At 38.3% G+C, this 18,154-nt stretch overlaps 1 protein-coding gene across 1 annotated transcript; it reads left to right on the top strand.

The window, feature by feature from the left end:
• Positions 1-12,849: 12,849 nt before the first annotated feature.
• On the top strand, positions 12,850-17,909 carry LOC120767616. Its single transcript, XM_040093771.1, has 6 exons — positions 12,850-13,131; positions 13,182-14,036; positions 14,255-14,577; positions 14,635-15,755; positions 15,824-15,994; positions 17,764-17,909. The coding sequence occupies exons 1-6, from the start codon at positions 13,072-13,074 to the stop codon at positions 17,907-17,909; spliced, it is 2,676 nt and encodes an 891-aa protein (XP_039949705.1). The 5' UTR covers positions 12,850-13,071.
• The last annotated feature ends 245 nt before the right edge of the window (positions 17,910-18,154 follow it).

Consider the following 18,154-nt stretch of genomic DNA (forward strand, 5'->3'; position numbering starts at 1 on the left):
TAAAAATATTTAAAAAAAACTGATGCAACCCTTTTTTTCTCTTCCAACAGTTCTTTTCACTTCCCGTTCCTTTTGTGACAGCGCGAAAAGTTAAGCCGATTGCGCGTCGTGTGTGAAAATAGTGAAATTTCGTGGTAAATTGTGTGTTAAATAATATAATTTGTTAAAAAAAGCAATCATGAAGCATATTTTAATCAATTGATGTAAAAGTTTTAGTGCGAGCAATGTTTTCCTTTAAATAATTCGCAAATAAAACTAATATGCAAGCTGAGGGTGGCGTCGGCAGCGCTGAAGTTCTGCTAGCGTCCGCCATGTGTGTGTGTGCGTATGTGGTGTGAGAAATAAGCAAAAGCAATAGCAAATGGAAATGAAGTTCGGTAATTTTCGTATATGTTACAAAAACAACAACAATGTAAAGTAGTAATAGAGTGCGCTAATAAGTATACGAGAAATTTTGAGTTTTTTTCAATAAGGCAAAGAGTAAAATTAGGTGCTAAAAAGTGTTAGTGGTCTAATGAGAAATCAAAAAAATGAGAGTGGTCCTATGGAAAGTGTTATAGTATATGTGATATGTGTAGCTATGTAATGCATATGCAAGGTGTATATGTAAGTGTTGCAATGTTTTGCATGCATAGTTTCAAATATGTCGAAAAATTGTCAAAATCGTGTAAGCCAATAAAGTGTTCGTGTGTATTAAGGGTGAGTGTTAAAAGTGTTTCAATGCAATTCAATGCTTTTTGTATAAAATGCTGATAAAACGCCTGCAGAAGTGCCACGCTGTATATAAGTGGTGAGTGTTTTTACAAATTATTTTCATATAGTAAAGTTATGTACATATATTTATAAATTTATATAATCTATTTACTAATATTATTAGATATTGATCCGATTAATAGCAATAAGTATACATAATTGCGTTCAAAATGGTTAAATTTGTTATTACATTTTTTTACCAAGAATTATTTTTGACTGTGGTTTCTTAAAAAACATACTTGGGGACTCATTTAATTTACCTAAACAGTTACTAAAGTTAATTTCGGTTGCACTAAAGCTATAATATTCTTCACAGATCGCTTTAATCTGACATAAAGCGGTATAAAAAGATTTTTATCGTGATTTTGATAGGTCTCATTGCATGATAGCTACATGCTATACTGGTCCGTTCTGAAAAATTTATTCGGGAATTATAGCGTTGATTTGGAAAGATTATTGCCAAAATTCGTAAACAGATCTTCTCAAATGAAAAAGTTTTCCATACAAGATCGTAATTTGATGTCAGATATTTTAACTTGTGCTCCAATATCAGCGCTTCCAACAAACACATACATATGTTAAACTTCTTGAGGAGAAAAGGACGTGTGCAAAATTTCATACCTTAAAAACTGAAGTATTAGTTCTAGTACATACAAACAGACAGACGGATATGGCTAAAACTACTCTGATCATCTCAGGCTAATATATCCTGTTCAGTAGTATATAAATAGTATATACACCATACACCATACAGTTTCTAAACAAATCAGAGCCTCTGATAAATTTGTTTACGCAACTTGTTTTGTTAAACATAGACCGTTAAACCCCACAATGTCAAAGAATCTTAAATGCCATTAATTTGCATATCACACTTTATTAAATCAATCAAACTCACCTTATCGCATTTACCCGGTTTCCACATCTGCGCCACAAGGACATAATAAAATCTGTCAATTTGGCATAAATAAGCGACAAATGAGATAAACGGTGCTAAAGTGCGCATAACAGCAATTACTTAGTGATGCTATCAGCAGTCACATTCCTAAATACAACAACAAATAGACCTACCACAGCAATAGCAAAGCCGTAAGTGACAAGGGGGTGGGTGGGTGTCTGGCTCTCGGATATACTGATGGCGGGGGTTGAAACGTGTCATTGTCACCGTCAACAGTATAAATGTTAGTGTATTTTTTCCTAATGAATTGTTCGAATGTTGCCACAACAACAGTAGCAGCAGCAAAACATCCTGCAACGGCTGTGGCATTACCAATAGCCTCAATTGTAATAATATAAAAAACAAAAACATTTAGTAAGCGTTAAAGTGCCGAAGGCTTTTTCGAAATGGCACGAACCCGCTGGAGTGTTGAACAGCTTTGTGACCAAACACACAAATAAGGCAAACGCTTTGAGGCACGCACGAACGCCTCATGGTAGTGGAAAGTATGTACATATATACATACATACGTACATACCTAGTACCCGTACTAATGGCTGGTAAGGGTATGGTTGGCACGTGCACGCGACACTTGTATTGAAGATGAGGTCGTTGTTGTTGTTTTTATGGCGGTTGTGGAGGATGCTTAGATGAACGTGATGTTACTGGTATGGTGGGCTGTTGGGTTTCAGGTTGTCAATACTTTGTTAGGGGTCCAAACTTAATGCAGTGCACAAAAAATGCTTACTTGAGCGTAATTGCGTTAAATGCGTTTATTACAGTTACACATATGTTTTCACATGGTTGTCATGCATACAACCTACATATGCTTTGTGGTAGTTCTTGCTGTTGCGTTTGTTTGTTATTTAATGATGTTGTTGACAACATGACTGGCGATTCGAACACGATAGCGATAATCCATATGATACGGACGTATGATAAGTAGTGGTGTGCAGTATGTTGGTGTAAAAGTTGACATAACAAGCACGTGCCCATGTTTTGAATGATTATGTTACTAGTTAAGCGCGTTCGTTAATTCGGGAATCAATTTATGAGTCGCGATCTTACAATTTTTTGGTATTTTATCTCAAAATCTACTGGTACTATATCTCTTAAACTTGCAGTAAAGCAGGACTCTCTATTTATGTGGAGCTTCTCAGGAATTACGTAAAATTAATACATATTTGTTTGAAGAAGGGGGTGTAACACAATAGTATTTCTTTATATTTGGATTAAAAATAATTTTTCCTAAAATATTTCATAAAAAAATGTAAAAGTTTATAACTCCCAAAAAGGAATGGTATCCTATAAAATATGTATATAAAAGTAACGTGTGACGAGCTGCGTCTTTAGCCTTTTGAGTCTGTACGTCCGTCTGACTGTATATATGGTAAATAGTCTCTCAGTTTTTAGTTATCGTTCTGAAACTCGCATAGGCCCTTTTCTTTCCACGAAGCCTTTTATTTGTCGGAACTGTTGATATCGGCCCTTTATAGCATATGCATAGCTGTCGTACAAACTGAACGATTAAAATCAAGTCCTTGTAAAGCTTGTACTTCGAAAACTTTTTTATTTTACAAAATATCTTCACAAACTTTGACGCAGATTATTGACCAAAGTAGTGGTTCAATCTTCAAACAAATTGCTCTGATCCACCTACTAAAGCGTATACATAGCTGCCTTACAAATCATCATCTTTCTAAGAAGGAAGAAAAATGTATAATTTGACCTTCAGCTTCCTGGCTTCTCTGCAATACTCACCTTACTTTAACCCCTCCTTTTTCCGTTCCGCTCTCACTTGCTTATACTTCTTCTCCAGCGTTGTATTTTTGCTTGAAGCACTTGTAAAACCACTCTGAAGCATTGTGGCGCATTTTTGTCGTACGACCACCATACTTTGTGGCAACCATTGATGCCTCATCGAACACGCGTCTTCCTGTTACCCAAAGCAGAACAACCTCCACAGAAGAACAGGGGCCGCAGCAACACAAAGATGTTACATAATTGTTTTATCCTATTGAATACAATCGATATGCCGCACAGCTCTCTCGAAACGAATATACTATATCTGGATATACATATATAATGAAGGCTTGTGTTGCTGCTACACTTTGCAATGTTGCAACATATTATTATCAAGTTTTGTACATATTGCTGTTGCTTTTATGCAATAATGCTTGTTGTTGTGTGTTGTTTTTGTTATTTTTTCCTGCTGTTGTCACTTTTCAAATTGTAGCACGAACTGTGCAACTTCAAAACAGCAGCCAACTTAACTCACAGCACACACAGCCTTGCTCAGCTGCATGGGTATGAGCTTTATGTGTGTGTGTGTGTGTTTTTGTATTTCTTGTGTGGAAAAGTGCGAGGCCGCCACAGAAACGTGACAAAAAACAAAAGAAGGCACTTGGCGCCCGCGTTCACTGCGTCAGCCAAAAAAGGAAACACTTTGTTGCAGTTATTGTTGCTTTTGTCATATACCAAGGGGCCGTATTGTCAGACAATTTCCTTTTCCGCTTCGGGTATGTGTGTGGCTTTGCTTCCACTTTTTTAGCTGAGTCGAAAGTTTATTTTTTTATGGATTTTTTGCTTGCTGCGAGCTCCGTGTGGTGTTTTTTCTCTTTTTGATTATTATTGTTGTTATTTTTTGTCAGTAATTTTCACAGCCTTTTGTTGTGCAACTTTCTAATGAGATATGAAGAGGGCGAGTATGCGCAATTGGGGGCGGAAATATCCACTTTTGTCAGCGGTTGTGTTATAAAAATCGAAAACAACAAACACAGATAGAAAAATAAAAGAAGAAAGCTCGACAAAATAGAAACTATTGCAAGTAAAGTGATTGTATTGACAAAAACAACAGGAGTATTTAAGGATACTAATGATTTAAAATTTTTGAGTAAACGGTACTGAACAGCTGGAGGGAGTATAGTGTGGCAGGTCTTTCTATTACTAGGGGACAAAATGGTAGATTAGATCTCTTAAAATTTCGAATAATAAAATTCAGTGTTAACTCTTTAAGAAACTTTATTCTTTTAGAGTATTTTACATAAGTCTTTCCCATGGTGGAAATAAACTCAGAATTATCTTTACCACCGGAAGAAAACTTCTGTAAAAAGTTGTTTAAACGTGTAAGTCTGAGTAAAATTTGTGACATCTTAAGGAAACTTGATACAAGTGTTCCTTGGCAAAAAAGTGAGAGCGATCGAAAATTTTTTGGCCAAATTTTATCCAGCGATGAGACCCATTTCTGTCGCAATGGTAGAATCAGCGGTCCATATTTCTTAAAAAATTATGCCTGTGAAAACGTAACGACCGTTATCGTGCCATAATAGCCCACTATTTGATCTCGGCGGCATTTGGCTTCAACAAGACGGTGCCACTTCCCACACATCGCATCAATCAATGGATTTATTTAAGGACCACTTCGGTGAGCAGATAATTTCACGTTTTGGGGCGGTCGATTTACCACTAAGATCGTGTGACATCACACCGTTAGACTTTTTCCTGTGGGTATGTGTAAAGTCTAAAGTCTGTGCGAACAATCCCGCTTCGATTCAGGCCTTGGAGCAAAACCATCTGAGGTAGCCGCGGCCAACGTTTGAAAGAGATAATCTTCAAAAAATAAATGCCAAAGAATGTTCTTTCAAATGATAATAAATATTCCATACATAACATAAAATTATTGGAAAAGTGTAATGGAAGCCTAAAAGTATACTTCTGGAGAATATTATTTTCTGTGAAATCTCTAAATTTGTTTAACTTAGGGAACTTCACAACTTAAATTCAATAGTCTAATCTGTATAATATAATATACATAAATTTTTTTTAAACATATATGTACAGATGTCTATTTATGTATGTACACTTTTGATGTATATATAACTATTTTCATTACAAAAATAAACATAAAATTTAATATAATCTCTAAATCGTTCCAAGCTATACAAAAAACGGTTTCCAACTCTTCGAATTTCGACATTTTTTTTGACAAATATTTGATTTTTCCAATTTGTAAATCCGCTGTAACGAATGCACATAATTAATTTTGAGCTGCGTGCATAAAGTTGATAAATATGATAAAAGGATATGCCCGGCTGTGAGTGAGTTGCATTTGTGCAGCATCCGACTGCAGTGGCAGGTAGCAGGTATCTTGCTCAAACACACAACTGCCGCTTTAAACGCATATTTATTTATTTACTTATTTATTTGTATGCATATTTTTGTGCAAGTAAAATTTCAAATTAAAAGAAAATATTTGCTTTCGGCCAACGACAATGCAAAAGGATCAAATTGGTTAACGAAATATTTGCGTAGACGAGCTAGAGATGGCTAGCAAAATAGTGGAAATCAATTTGTGGCACAACAGCTGCGGTTGCCTGCCACAAACATAAACACACGCATACCATAAATTGGCTATTCACGTGAGTTTCGCTTCCTCGATGCTTTTGTTCTCAAATTTTACCAGCAAATTGTGTTTATTTTCTTTAATAAATTCAAGAAAAATAAATATGATTTAAAAATTTGGAAAAGAAATGCTCAAAAACAAACAGTAAAAGCGTAAAGTTTGCAAATATTTGGCGTTTATTGTTGAAATAAATAAAATAATATAAATTTTAATGAGTTGCTGTTTGGTGAACGGTGGAAATGTTTTGTTGTTATTTGTTATTTGGCTTGGCAGCGGCATGAGTGAGCATTTCTCATTTACTTGGAAGAGGCGTAGGCGTGGCATATTTGCTTAGCATTAACAGTATGCTGTATTTCGATTTGGCGAGTTGGGTATACAAACAGCAAATACAGGGAAATCGGTGAGGAAATATAATTTTTTTAATTTATTTACTTATATCTTTTCCAACGTATTTATGTTTGCTTTAAAGATCTACGCCTCAATCCCGTTTTGGTTAACGTATTTGCGCCAGAATTTTGCTTCAAGTGTTCCAGCTAAATGCCACAAATATCGAGATAGATGGACTGGGAGGATATGTACCGCGCCCATAGGCATGAAAATCTAACGCAAATATTTAAAATTTTTGAAGTTCCATTGTTTTCGAGGCTTTGCAGTTAATATTTTTATTATTTTTTCCTGAGAATCGCTATGAACCGTTCTCTTTTAGCTTCATAAATTACTTCATTATTTTATTCTGCCATAATTTGTTGATTCAAGTTTACATTGACATGACAGAGAATATAATTTTAATATTTAAATAGACTGCAGTTTAAAAATTGCATAAAGAAATTACTTCCATGAAATTTTTAAAGATATGGCTGTGTTCTAAAGGAAGCAGAATTCCAAGAAAGTCTGAAAATCTTCAGATAAATTTATTGTGAAAGCTTTTTTACTCGTCAAAGTTTTAGGTTAAATTTCACGGAACAAGTTGGTTAGAAGATCTCAGTATTGTTATCATGAAATCAATTGAATGAATATTGAACCTACAAACAATATTAGTAGAAAGGATAGGAAAGTGTAAAATAGAGGCTTTGATCCAAAGTAAAAGATATTTTGAGTGAAGCGGTGAACGCAGTGGATGCCGAAAAGGGGTTGTTACCGATGAAAACATCAAAAGAAAGTCCACAAAATAGTTTTGGATGACCGAAAATTGAAGTCGTACGGAATAGCACGCACTCTAAAGATTCCAACTGAATGTGTACATCATATCATTCAGGAATATTTTGTATGAAGAAGCTCTGTGCAAAGTGGGGGCCGCGTAAGCTCACTCTTGACCAAAAACATTGACGAGTTGATAATTCGGAGTAGTGTTTGAAGATACTCAAGCGTAATAAACCAGAGTTTTTGCGCCGATATCAATACCGAAGTCTAATCGGCAGTCATCCGAGTGGACTGCGCACGATAAACGTTAAAGCGTCGGTATTTTGGAATGCCCATGGAATAAATATTATTGACTAACGTTGAAATCGATGCCAAAAATCCATTAATTGGGCTTCGAACTGCTATTGCTGGACTTTTCAATTGACCTGTTAAACTGTAAAATATTTGGTCTGATAGTTTGCTGAGCCTCATCCCTAGAAAGCATCAGATCAGAAGAAGTTATGGTACAAAAGTTAAGAGAGAACTATGGGCTTGTGAACACTGGCTGATGAACTTCAATGAGCTCCAAAATAAACGATGATATCAGTATTAACATAAAACGGTACAATTCATTAGGAAATGTATCATTCTGAAATTGGGTCGTTTTCATATGTAAAGTCAAAGCTGTAAAAACCGATGTCCAGTAATTGCAAAAGTTCGAGCTTGAGACTTCTCTATGTTGGTTCCTCCAACAAAGTGGAGTAGACTAGCACATAACTAGATTCCACCGAAGCAATGACTCTAAATCGATAAGATTTCGCTTGGGATCTTACCTTATTTCCTGGTGCAGAAATTCATACTCATATATACCCACATATTTATTTATTTCCTGCATAACCCACTAATTACAAATTAACCCACAGTCAACAAATCATTTTCAAAAGTCGCTCTCATTCGTTCCGACTATTATTTTTCAATAGTTCTGTTGACAGCTAGTACATCTAGCTCATAAAATTCATGTTTTTGTTTTTCGTCCCAAACGATTTTCCTGCTCCATATGGTCGCAAGCATCGTTATGCAGCCGCTAATCGCTCCACTAATCCTCGTGAGCTGTGTTGCATCACTAATAAAATAATTTCCGAAAATTTCTGGGTGAATGCAACGTCAAGGTTGGATTAACGCCACTATCGAGTGTGAACATAAATACACACAAACAATCCGGCTAAGCATTCACCCGCACTTCCTCTACTCCACAAACAGCAATAACAACACAGCCGTAACCACAACAACCGCCGCAGCCACCACAGTTGTACAAGTAACAGCTCGTAAATTGCATTTTAGAGGCTCGCTAAGTGGTTCATTGAGTTGTGCGCACATTTGGGCAATTCGGGAGCACTACGCGCACCCATAAGCGTTGCATGGACTGATACAAATCGCTGATAAATAAATTTCTCTTGATTCTTAATGAGCCCTCTGTCACTTTTCCTTGGCATTAATAACTTGCTGCGCCGCCACATCTATCCCTCCCAACACTTCGCCGAGTTTCTTGTCCAATTTTGCCGTTTGCCCTTCTGTTTTGTCGGGTATTAGTCGCATTTATGCTGATTTGGTAGCGGCACAGTCACTCAAACAATTCGATAATGTTTAATAAACAATTATTATGGCTTCATAAAACTTGAAAGTGGCTGTCATAAGGAAACCATAGTAGTAATTCAAGTGGCTGACGGGATTAGAAACATTCAAATTACGGGGAAGAATCATTTACATGAGTAATACTTGTGTTTATGGGTATATTTATTTGTATATGGTTTGTATGTGCGTGGATACATACAGACATTAATGTGTAAATATACAAGAAATTCTTAATATGCAGACTGAAGCCGAGTGCTTTGGTGTGAAGCGCAATAGGTTTTTCTTCGGTTTGTTATATTTAGCTTATAATTATTATTATTTATAATATTATGCTTTATTTTATATTATTACTACCTACTAAGGATTGGCGTCCGCACAGGTAATTTTTTTTATACTTGATCTATACTTATACTTCTTAGTCTTTCAAACTGAGAGAACCTCTCTAATTTCCTCTGTCTCTATCAGCTTGTTCATATTTCACCTATTGTCATGATAAAAATGATTCCAATCCTTTGAACTGCAAAGCTCCTAGAGATTTAAACCGATTTGTAGATAGAGAAGGTGCTCCGGCGTCTTCTTTGCCTACAACTCTGCACTTTCTGCATGTGCCATCGTTAATAATGTCCGTACGGCTCGCTTGTGATGCCACTTAGTTGTGACCTGTGACTAGGCTCACAATCGTGTTGCAATCTTTTCTGAACGTGTGAGTAGAAAGCTGTGTGTTTTCCTTCGGGTTCCTTGCACATGATCTTGGCGGTTCCTTAGGCATTCCATCTTACCCTGATCCGTCTGTTGGCAACGCCCTTGTGGCCTGGAAGCCAGTATACATAGGGCATGCTAGTCGCTTTCCGATAGCCACTAATCTGTATCTACTTATATCTATATTCTATGATGAAAACAATTTACACTGGGCACTGCAGGCTCAGGAACCACCTGTCCAACATGGGCATAGTCTCCTGTGCTAACTGCTGGCCTGGAACAGGAAACACCAGCACACCTAATCCTAGATTGCACAGCAATCTATAGAAAAAGGCTTAAGGCCCTGGATTCCATTTATATCAGCAGGAATCACATCACCTCAGTAGCGCCCGCAAACTCCTAGAGCTATTCAGGCTGCTGGGACTCTGGGAAGACATGTGACATCGTAGAGGGCACAATAGACCCTAGGTCGCGGTGCATTACCTCATAACATTTATCTATCTATCTATGATGAAATTATTATTTATTTGCCGCTTGGCTAAGGACGTATGTATGTATATATTAATATTCTTTTCGTCATTTCCCGTGTTGTTAGCTATCTGCACAGCTTTCTTGACAAAGACTTTTACATAAAAGATACTGCAGTATTCCGGCAGATTGAAGGGTGAGATCTAGCTTCGCGCAATAAATCATAGCGCCAACTCTATCAGCCATTTTTGATCCACCCGTGTATATGTTAAGAGTTCTGGTGGTGATTTGATCTATCTCTGCGCAAAAGATCCCACACCATCATCCATAGGTCCATCCGTGTATCTATTACTCTTGCCGCTGATTCCGCTGCCGAACTTTCCACTGCAATGTTAATTGGTGGCAGGTTGAGTAACCTTTTTGGAGTGATTCTTAGTGCTTCTGTTATGCAGAGAGCTAGCGAGTCGCTGATTTTGCTCCAACGGTTTCCTCTATAATATTTTACTGGCAGCGGTCCATCACACCAAATCACCGTAATAATCAGTGGCGTAGCTACAACTTCGGGCGCCCGGGGCCAAGGATGTTCTGCCGCCCCCCCTTATCTACCTACCTACAAGTTTCATAAGGTGTTTCGAACAAAAGTAAATTTTTACAAAATACCTTCGCAAATTCTGAAGTTCTAAAATTCTCACAATACGGTTTATTTGCAAATTGATAGTCAATTTACAAGACATCTTATTAAAAGCCATAGAAAAAACCCATTTTCGCCCTATATCTAGTACACTTTTGACACAATTCGCAGGAATTTTTGCCCGAATTGGAGTTTTTAAATACCATTTTGCCGCCCCCAAGACGTTGCGCCCGGGGCGACGGCCCCCTTCGCCCCCCCTAGCTACGCCACTGGTAATAATACACTCGCTGTAACTAATTGGCCACTGCGATGCCATACCCTGACTCCCGATTTTTTTTTAAGAGAGAATTGGAACCAAAGTTTAGAGCCTGTCTAAGAAGGACGACTTCTGAATTAATCTTCTTTAAATTTACTGAATAAAACTTTCCACCCAGCCAATTCTAGGCACATAGTTATAGCTCTCATCTGTGGTGGCCAGCAAAATGATCCAACAATTCTCTATAAATACAGCTCCATCAGAAAAGCTCCGTTTGTACATTTGTGTTTACGCTTCTTTTATAATCATGTGTTTACGTGCGTATTGCCACAAGTGCTCTCTCATTAGTTTGTTATGATCAAAGTTGCCCCTCAACGGCGGCACGGCAAGATCAAAACGCCTACTTAAACGGAATCCAATAGAAATATTCATGCCGACATCAGAAATTTGTGCGAAATGATGTTTGTTTGACAAGCCAATCCGGCAGTGTGAAGTGCTTGAGGCAAAACGGCACATAAAAGAGAATGGGCTATGGTAAATTAGTGCAGACGTGATCACTTGCAGAGTGGGAATCTTTCAAAAATGACTATGATAATGAAATGATTTTTTTTAATTAGTGTGAATAACGGTTTCTAATACTTTTTGGTGCTCATTCTAATTTTATTTTAGGTTTTTGAAAGCATAATATTTTTTTTTATTTAAACTACTTGTTTCATTTATTGAGTCCCCACTGTATCATTTCTTGTTCGATACTCATGTGTCGAAATTTCTTCATAATTAATTGTTTATTGTTTACGTGTTTATGATTGGTAGGGCAAGTGCGTAAATATAGTTCGAATAGAGGTGCGTCATTATTCTACAAACTTACTTACGTCATTCTGGAAAATATTTTCTATATTTTAATACATACATATTTATATATTTACATGCATTAGAGAGACAAGAAGAAGCATACATATTTTCGAAAGGCTACTCATAGTGACTCTGAATTCGAGTTATTGATGTAGCGGAAGATTCCCGACGAGTTTACAGTCCTTGACCGGACAAAAATTCGGGTCCACTCTGGTTACGAAGATCCGACTGTCGTGGGAACGACCTGGAGTAGAGTATTGAGCAACTCTCAAAGCAAAATATATTTCCCGACCTGAAACAAAATTCTCGAAATCCTCGATTCTCTAGCTCATAGAACCCTGGGAGTCCGAAATCATTCTAGGCCTCTAGTAAGACCCTCGATTAGGTCCTTAGGCCTGCTGGAATACCGTGATATAAACATTAATAGGTACCTTTTTCAAGGAGGCTGCAATGTGATGCAAAACTTTTGCATCTCTATTAACAGAGGTTATTGAAAAATCCATTACCATTTTATGAAATATGAAATAATATTAATAGGTCCTCAGGTAGTCGGGTTTACGTACCGGGTGTCGATTCGAGGTTTTAGTTGGCAAAGGACTGTTATCTCTACAGCATTCCTCAAGATAAATCGGGGGAATAAATTCTGCCGCTACAACCACTGGGTTCATGCACTCGAATAAAAGATTTAACCCAAAACTTTTAAATATTTGAAAATAAATCCAATAAAAATGCAAATGGACAGAAATTTAATTATAATTAATTATAAAAGTATCACATAGCTTTTTATTATTTATAGAAGCAAATATATATATATGAATATTAAAAGCATATAAAATAACAAATAAAAGATTTCCTCCTTTTACATTAATTTTAAATAAAACAAACGCAATTGTTCCGAATATAACCTATATTTATTTATCTCATTCAAATCCACTATTACATAAATAATTTCATACTCTAAACACACTCTTAACTTCGCTGTACACCTCAACTGCCTGCTGGGGATAAGCACTTCTGCCACTCACAGCTGTTCGGCTTCGCTGTGGTGAAATGTCAATCGCTTTTTGACATTTTGTTATTCCCTTCACTTTCGCATTCAATTGGTAATCGGCTGTTTATTTTTTCTGCTCAACGCACGGTTTTTAAGTAATTACAATAATTACATTCTTTGAATTTTTCGTGTGCGCAAAAGTACTAAAATAAAAAAATCAAAAAACGTTCTCCAAAAAACCAATAAAGTCGCGTAAATTTCAATGCAAACAACGTGACAGCGCATTAACAGCCGGAGTGAAACGCGGTCGAAGAAGGAAGAAAACGGCAAGGTAATGGACGAGCCGCCGTTACAGCAGTCGCTATCGCGCAAGGAATCGGAATACATTGATCATGTAAGTTGAGTGCAACAGCGTTTGACCACTGCTAATCGCAACGTTTACAGGATCTTCCCTTGCAATCGCTCTTAGCGCCCTCATACATACGTGACACCAGCAACTATTTAATTGATTTTATGGAATCAACGCCATTAGTTACCTCAGCTAACACAGTGCCAACAACAGACGGCAGCGGCGGTGGTGGTGGTGCTTTTAATGTAAAAGTTTCCGATACAGTCACACTCACACCCGATCTGCATTTTCCAAATACAATTTTCCATTATCGCCCCACACCAGCCGATGTGGCCGTAAGCAATGTAACCAATGTTGCCGAAGCCACCTTAAGCGCTTTAAATACGCCAACACAAACAGCAGCAACATTACCGATGGTATTGACTAGTAGATCTGACAACAATGCCACCTCCTACAGCCACAACAAGCACACACAGTATATAACACTGAACGGTGATTTCCTTAACAGCAGTGCATCAGTCAATCAGGCCGGCGATGATGCTGCTGTGCAACAATTCCTGTTAGCCGATGGTAATGTGAGTTTAGACGATGCTGCGGACCTTATGAACGTTAGCGTTGATGATCTGTATGAGCGTCATGTGTCCAATGCGCGTAAAGTGCTGCCACACAAAAAGCGCATCTCACGCAAATTGCGCGTATCGCTGAGTGGCGCAGATAATGAAATGGCACAGGCACCCTTGGGTGAGGTGCAAAAATTGCAGGAGCAGGGGCGCCTGAATGTGTCGATATTTAATTGTGAGATTTGTGGGCATACTTCGAATTCGCAGCTGCAGTTTTTCGCGCATCTAAAGCAGCACTATGAACCTACAACGCCGGATACGATATTGGCAGCGATGAAGACTTCGCTGGAGGCTTTGGAGCCGCAAAAAATATTGACGGCGGATAAAAAAGTGAGAAATTTTTACATATTGCTGAGAAACATGTGTTTATGTGTGGCAGTGTTGTGGGTGCATTTTGCTTAACTATATTCGGTAGCAGTTAGCATAAGTGCGCCCAAAAGTATGCAATTAAATTGTTAGCAAAATCACTGCAGCGCTGCCATATACAATATATTAAGCGGTGGATTTTCAAATCGCGCGCCTTTTTTCTTTTCTTTAATTCCAAACAGTCTCCTGACGCTAATGTCGATCAAGTCTTCAATGATGTGCACTTAAATTTCCCTGACTTTTCTGGCGTTGACGAGTCACCAATGCGTCATGTTTTGAATACAGTAGATGGTGGCAACAGTGCAATTAATGCACCGGACATGAGTAAAATTATGACTTTTGTGCCCCGAACTGTCTCGCCACCGTCAAAACGCACCGTTGAGGTGGAATTCAGCGACAGCGAGGATATGCTCGAGGGCATACGTAATGTGGTGGACAAGGTCTCCATCGAAGACACTTGCGATGCGCTGGACTTGATGACCTCCAACGGCATACGCGGCACATGGTAAAGTATTCTTTCGCTTGTGTATGCACGAAATCTCAACTTGACTTGCTTATGTAGGTTCACTAACGACAACTTCAATGGCATTACCTTCAAGAACAAATCATATAGCGATGTCTCGTTCACGGAACCACTACCCCCCATGCCCATGATGAGTAGCGCTGCTTTAACGCGAGCCAATACAACGCCGAAGGAGTCAAACACGCTACCGCCGGCAGAAAAACTGCTCTCATACCAAAAGTCTGATGGTAACATAGAAAAAATGGAGCTGCAAATACCGCCTGACCATGATGGTGTTGATGATGATGATGATGATGACATTGTGAACGACATTGTAAACGAAATTGCTGAAGAAAGTGGCAACATTGTGGTTACAAACGAAGCCAATGGTACCACATACTATACTGATGAATTACCGACCATAAGCTTGTCCAGTGTTGATGCGGAAGAGCAACAATTACAGTGTCAGTCACCGCAAGAGCCAAACACATCCACGGACTTACTTCAACCATTACATGTGTCTCAATTGAATTTAGCCGAAAATGCCGACGTACCAGTGCGTCTGAAAAGTGCACAACTAACAACTGCTATAGACAGCAATGAGGTGGTGGTGGAGGAGGAGGTGATCTGTAAAGAAGAACTCGAGACCTATGGTTATGAGGAAAGCGAAGTGCGTTTCATCGAATACAATCCAATTGAGGAAATACTACCCGATAATGGCTGCGACGATGAGGAAATTCCCGTTGTTTCGGAAAACAAGAAACGCAAATACAATTGCACGAAATGTGATCGTGAATTCAATTCGCGTAATGCGCTTAGATATCACGTACGCACACATAGTGGCCTGCGTCCACATCAGTGTACCCATTGTGACAAATCGTTTTTGGCCTTAAATGCGCTGAAGGCACACATACGCACGCACACCGGCGATAAACCGTACAAATGCGACTATTGTCAACGTGATTTCCGTCAATGGGGCGATCTGAACTATCATGTCGTCTCGAAACACACCGACGATAAGAACCACCAGTGCGAATATTGCGGCAAAGCGTTCTCGCGTAAATACTCGCTGGTGCTGCATCGTCGCATACACACCAGAGAGCGCAATTTCAAGTGTGAATTCTGCAGTAAGGCATTCCGCGCGAGCTCATATCTACAGGATCATCGCAAAATACATACCGGTAACGCGCCGCAGTCGTACCTTACTGTCGATAAATGTTTTTTAATGCAATTTTCTTGTGCATTTCAGGTGAAAAGCCCAACGTGTGTGCGATTTGCTCGAAACGTTTTCGCATGATAGGCGATTTGCGTCGCCACGAGCGCATACACCAGCGTGCCGACGCTAAAAAGACAACAAAAAGTGCGAAAGGTCCGAAAAGTGCGAAAAATGCGAAAAGTGCAAAAAATGCAAAAAATGCGAAAAAATAGTTAGAAATATAGACTGAAAAAATATTATTACATAATACAATATGTGACTTGGTCTACGGAAAGGGGGCTTAGGTGTCAAAAAATCAATTTTCACTTTTTAGTTGATTCGTGAGTTGTTTATTTTTAACAGCTGTTTCCCAGAAAACTAGTTTTCGCACGTTAGCTCCCAATTCGTAGACCAGGTCACATATAATGACAGAGCAAACACACATACACATACTCAATGTCAAGAAATTGTATTTATGTATGTAAGTTTAGCACAACTGGCACTACACCGCCGTCTATAAAATGCCTTGACGTTCCACGATCAATCCAATGCGTCCACCGACGCGGCTAATTGTTGCGCTTGCATCACTTCGTTCGTAAGTTACACATACATATGCATCTCTGTAGTTAAGTTGCTGTTTAATTTTCATTACTTACATACATACACATACATATGTATGTATATGCGTATACCGTATTATTTGGCGTGGTTTTGTTCGCCCAAAATCGCTGCCGCCGCTGCGTCCATGCTGCAACTCAGTTCAATTCAAGGCGTAAATGTACAAAATACTGCTACTTTATATACCAATCCATACATATGTACATATGTACATACATGCATCTGTATCTTGTAAGTTGTATGTACGCACAACGGTAAATAAATTTGTACACTAATGTGCCCACATTCGGTCTTGTAGTTTTGCATTTAAGTTTGAAAAATATATATGTATGTATGTATGTTTTATGTAGTCATTATATCTTCAAGCGAAATCGTTTGTAATTTTAAATCTTCGCGACTCAAGGAGTAATAAATGACGTATGGATAACATTATCGCATATTTTTTATTAAAATTGTGAAAATTCTCGAATTTCTATTGGTTTTCGCTCAAGTGTTTTTGTTGTTGTTTTGTTTAGTCAGAAATCTTTCCAAATGGTTGTGAGGAGTGATGTTGAGTTTCTAGCCCTTGCCGGTATAAAACCATGTTAAATACTGTGTAGAACTCAAGTGTTGTAAGATGGGACATTGTTGTTGTTGTCGTAGCAGAACAAATCTGCCGAGTTGACAGTCCTTGGCCGGATAAAAATCCACGTCCGTTCCGGTTAAATAGAACCGACTGTCCTGGGAACGGTCCTGTCCTGGGAACGGTCTTAAAGGTCTTTAAAATAATTATTACTTTAAATTAATACAGAAAACGGAATCCCACAGGGTGGTGTCCTCTCCACATTACTGTTCAACTTATACATTTCGAAACTCTTTCCACCATCGGAGGGAGTTTCCATGTTGTTGTCTGTAGAATTCCGGATAAAAAGTCCGTTCCGGTTGCGTAGACTCCACTGTCGTGGGATCGGAAGGGAAATTTTATCACCTCGTATGCTGAGGATTGCACGATATTGACGTCGGCAATCGATGTCATATGCTCAAAAGTTAACGGTTCTCCCTCGTGCTCTACAGCGACCATATTTAACAGATGCTGAAGTCGCTAGGCGGTAGCTCATGGGGAAAAACAAAGAAACATTGTTGGCAACATACAAAGCAATCGGCCGGACAGTCTTAAATTACGCTGCACCGTTATGGTCGCCTGGATGTAATGAAACGTATACTAGGAAACTTCGGACGTGTCAGAACACTGCACTTTTGGCTATCACAGGATGCCTCTTGATGTATGCCGTCGAACACTTACACAGCGAGGCCCGGATGCTTCCGGTTAAGAAACACAAAGATCTCGCCTCAAAGCTGTTTTTGTTGTGATGTTTTTGCAGAAACCATGCTTGCAGTTGTCTACTTGAAGCGGAGCCGCTTCCTAGGTACATCATCCTTGACTACGTGGGCGACATTGAAAAGTGCACCGACAAGTGTCACCTTTACACCTTCAATAGCTCCCTCTAAATCACTAGCTCCCAAAGTGCTAGTCAAATGGTAAAACGGTCAAACCACTATCCATTGCAGACGAAGAGCTCGATTTTTTATTAATTTTTCAATTTCATAATTTTTTAAATACTTGCTTCTTAAATTTTTGCTTCTAAATTTTTTTATTTGTTTAAAAAAATATTTTCTTTTTATATTTTGTTGTGTGTTTGTTTTTTTTTAATATTATTTAATTCTTGCTTTTTAGCTTTATTATTATTTTTTTAAATTTATTTTTTATTTTTTGCTATTTTTTTATTA

This window comes from Bactrocera tryoni, chromosome 2, assembly GCF_016617805.1.
Source record: "Bactrocera tryoni isolate S06 chromosome 2, CSIRO_BtryS06_freeze2, whole genome shotgun sequence".
NCBI classification, from domain to species: domain Eukaryota; kingdom Metazoa; phylum Arthropoda; class Insecta; order Diptera; family Tephritidae; genus Bactrocera; species Bactrocera tryoni.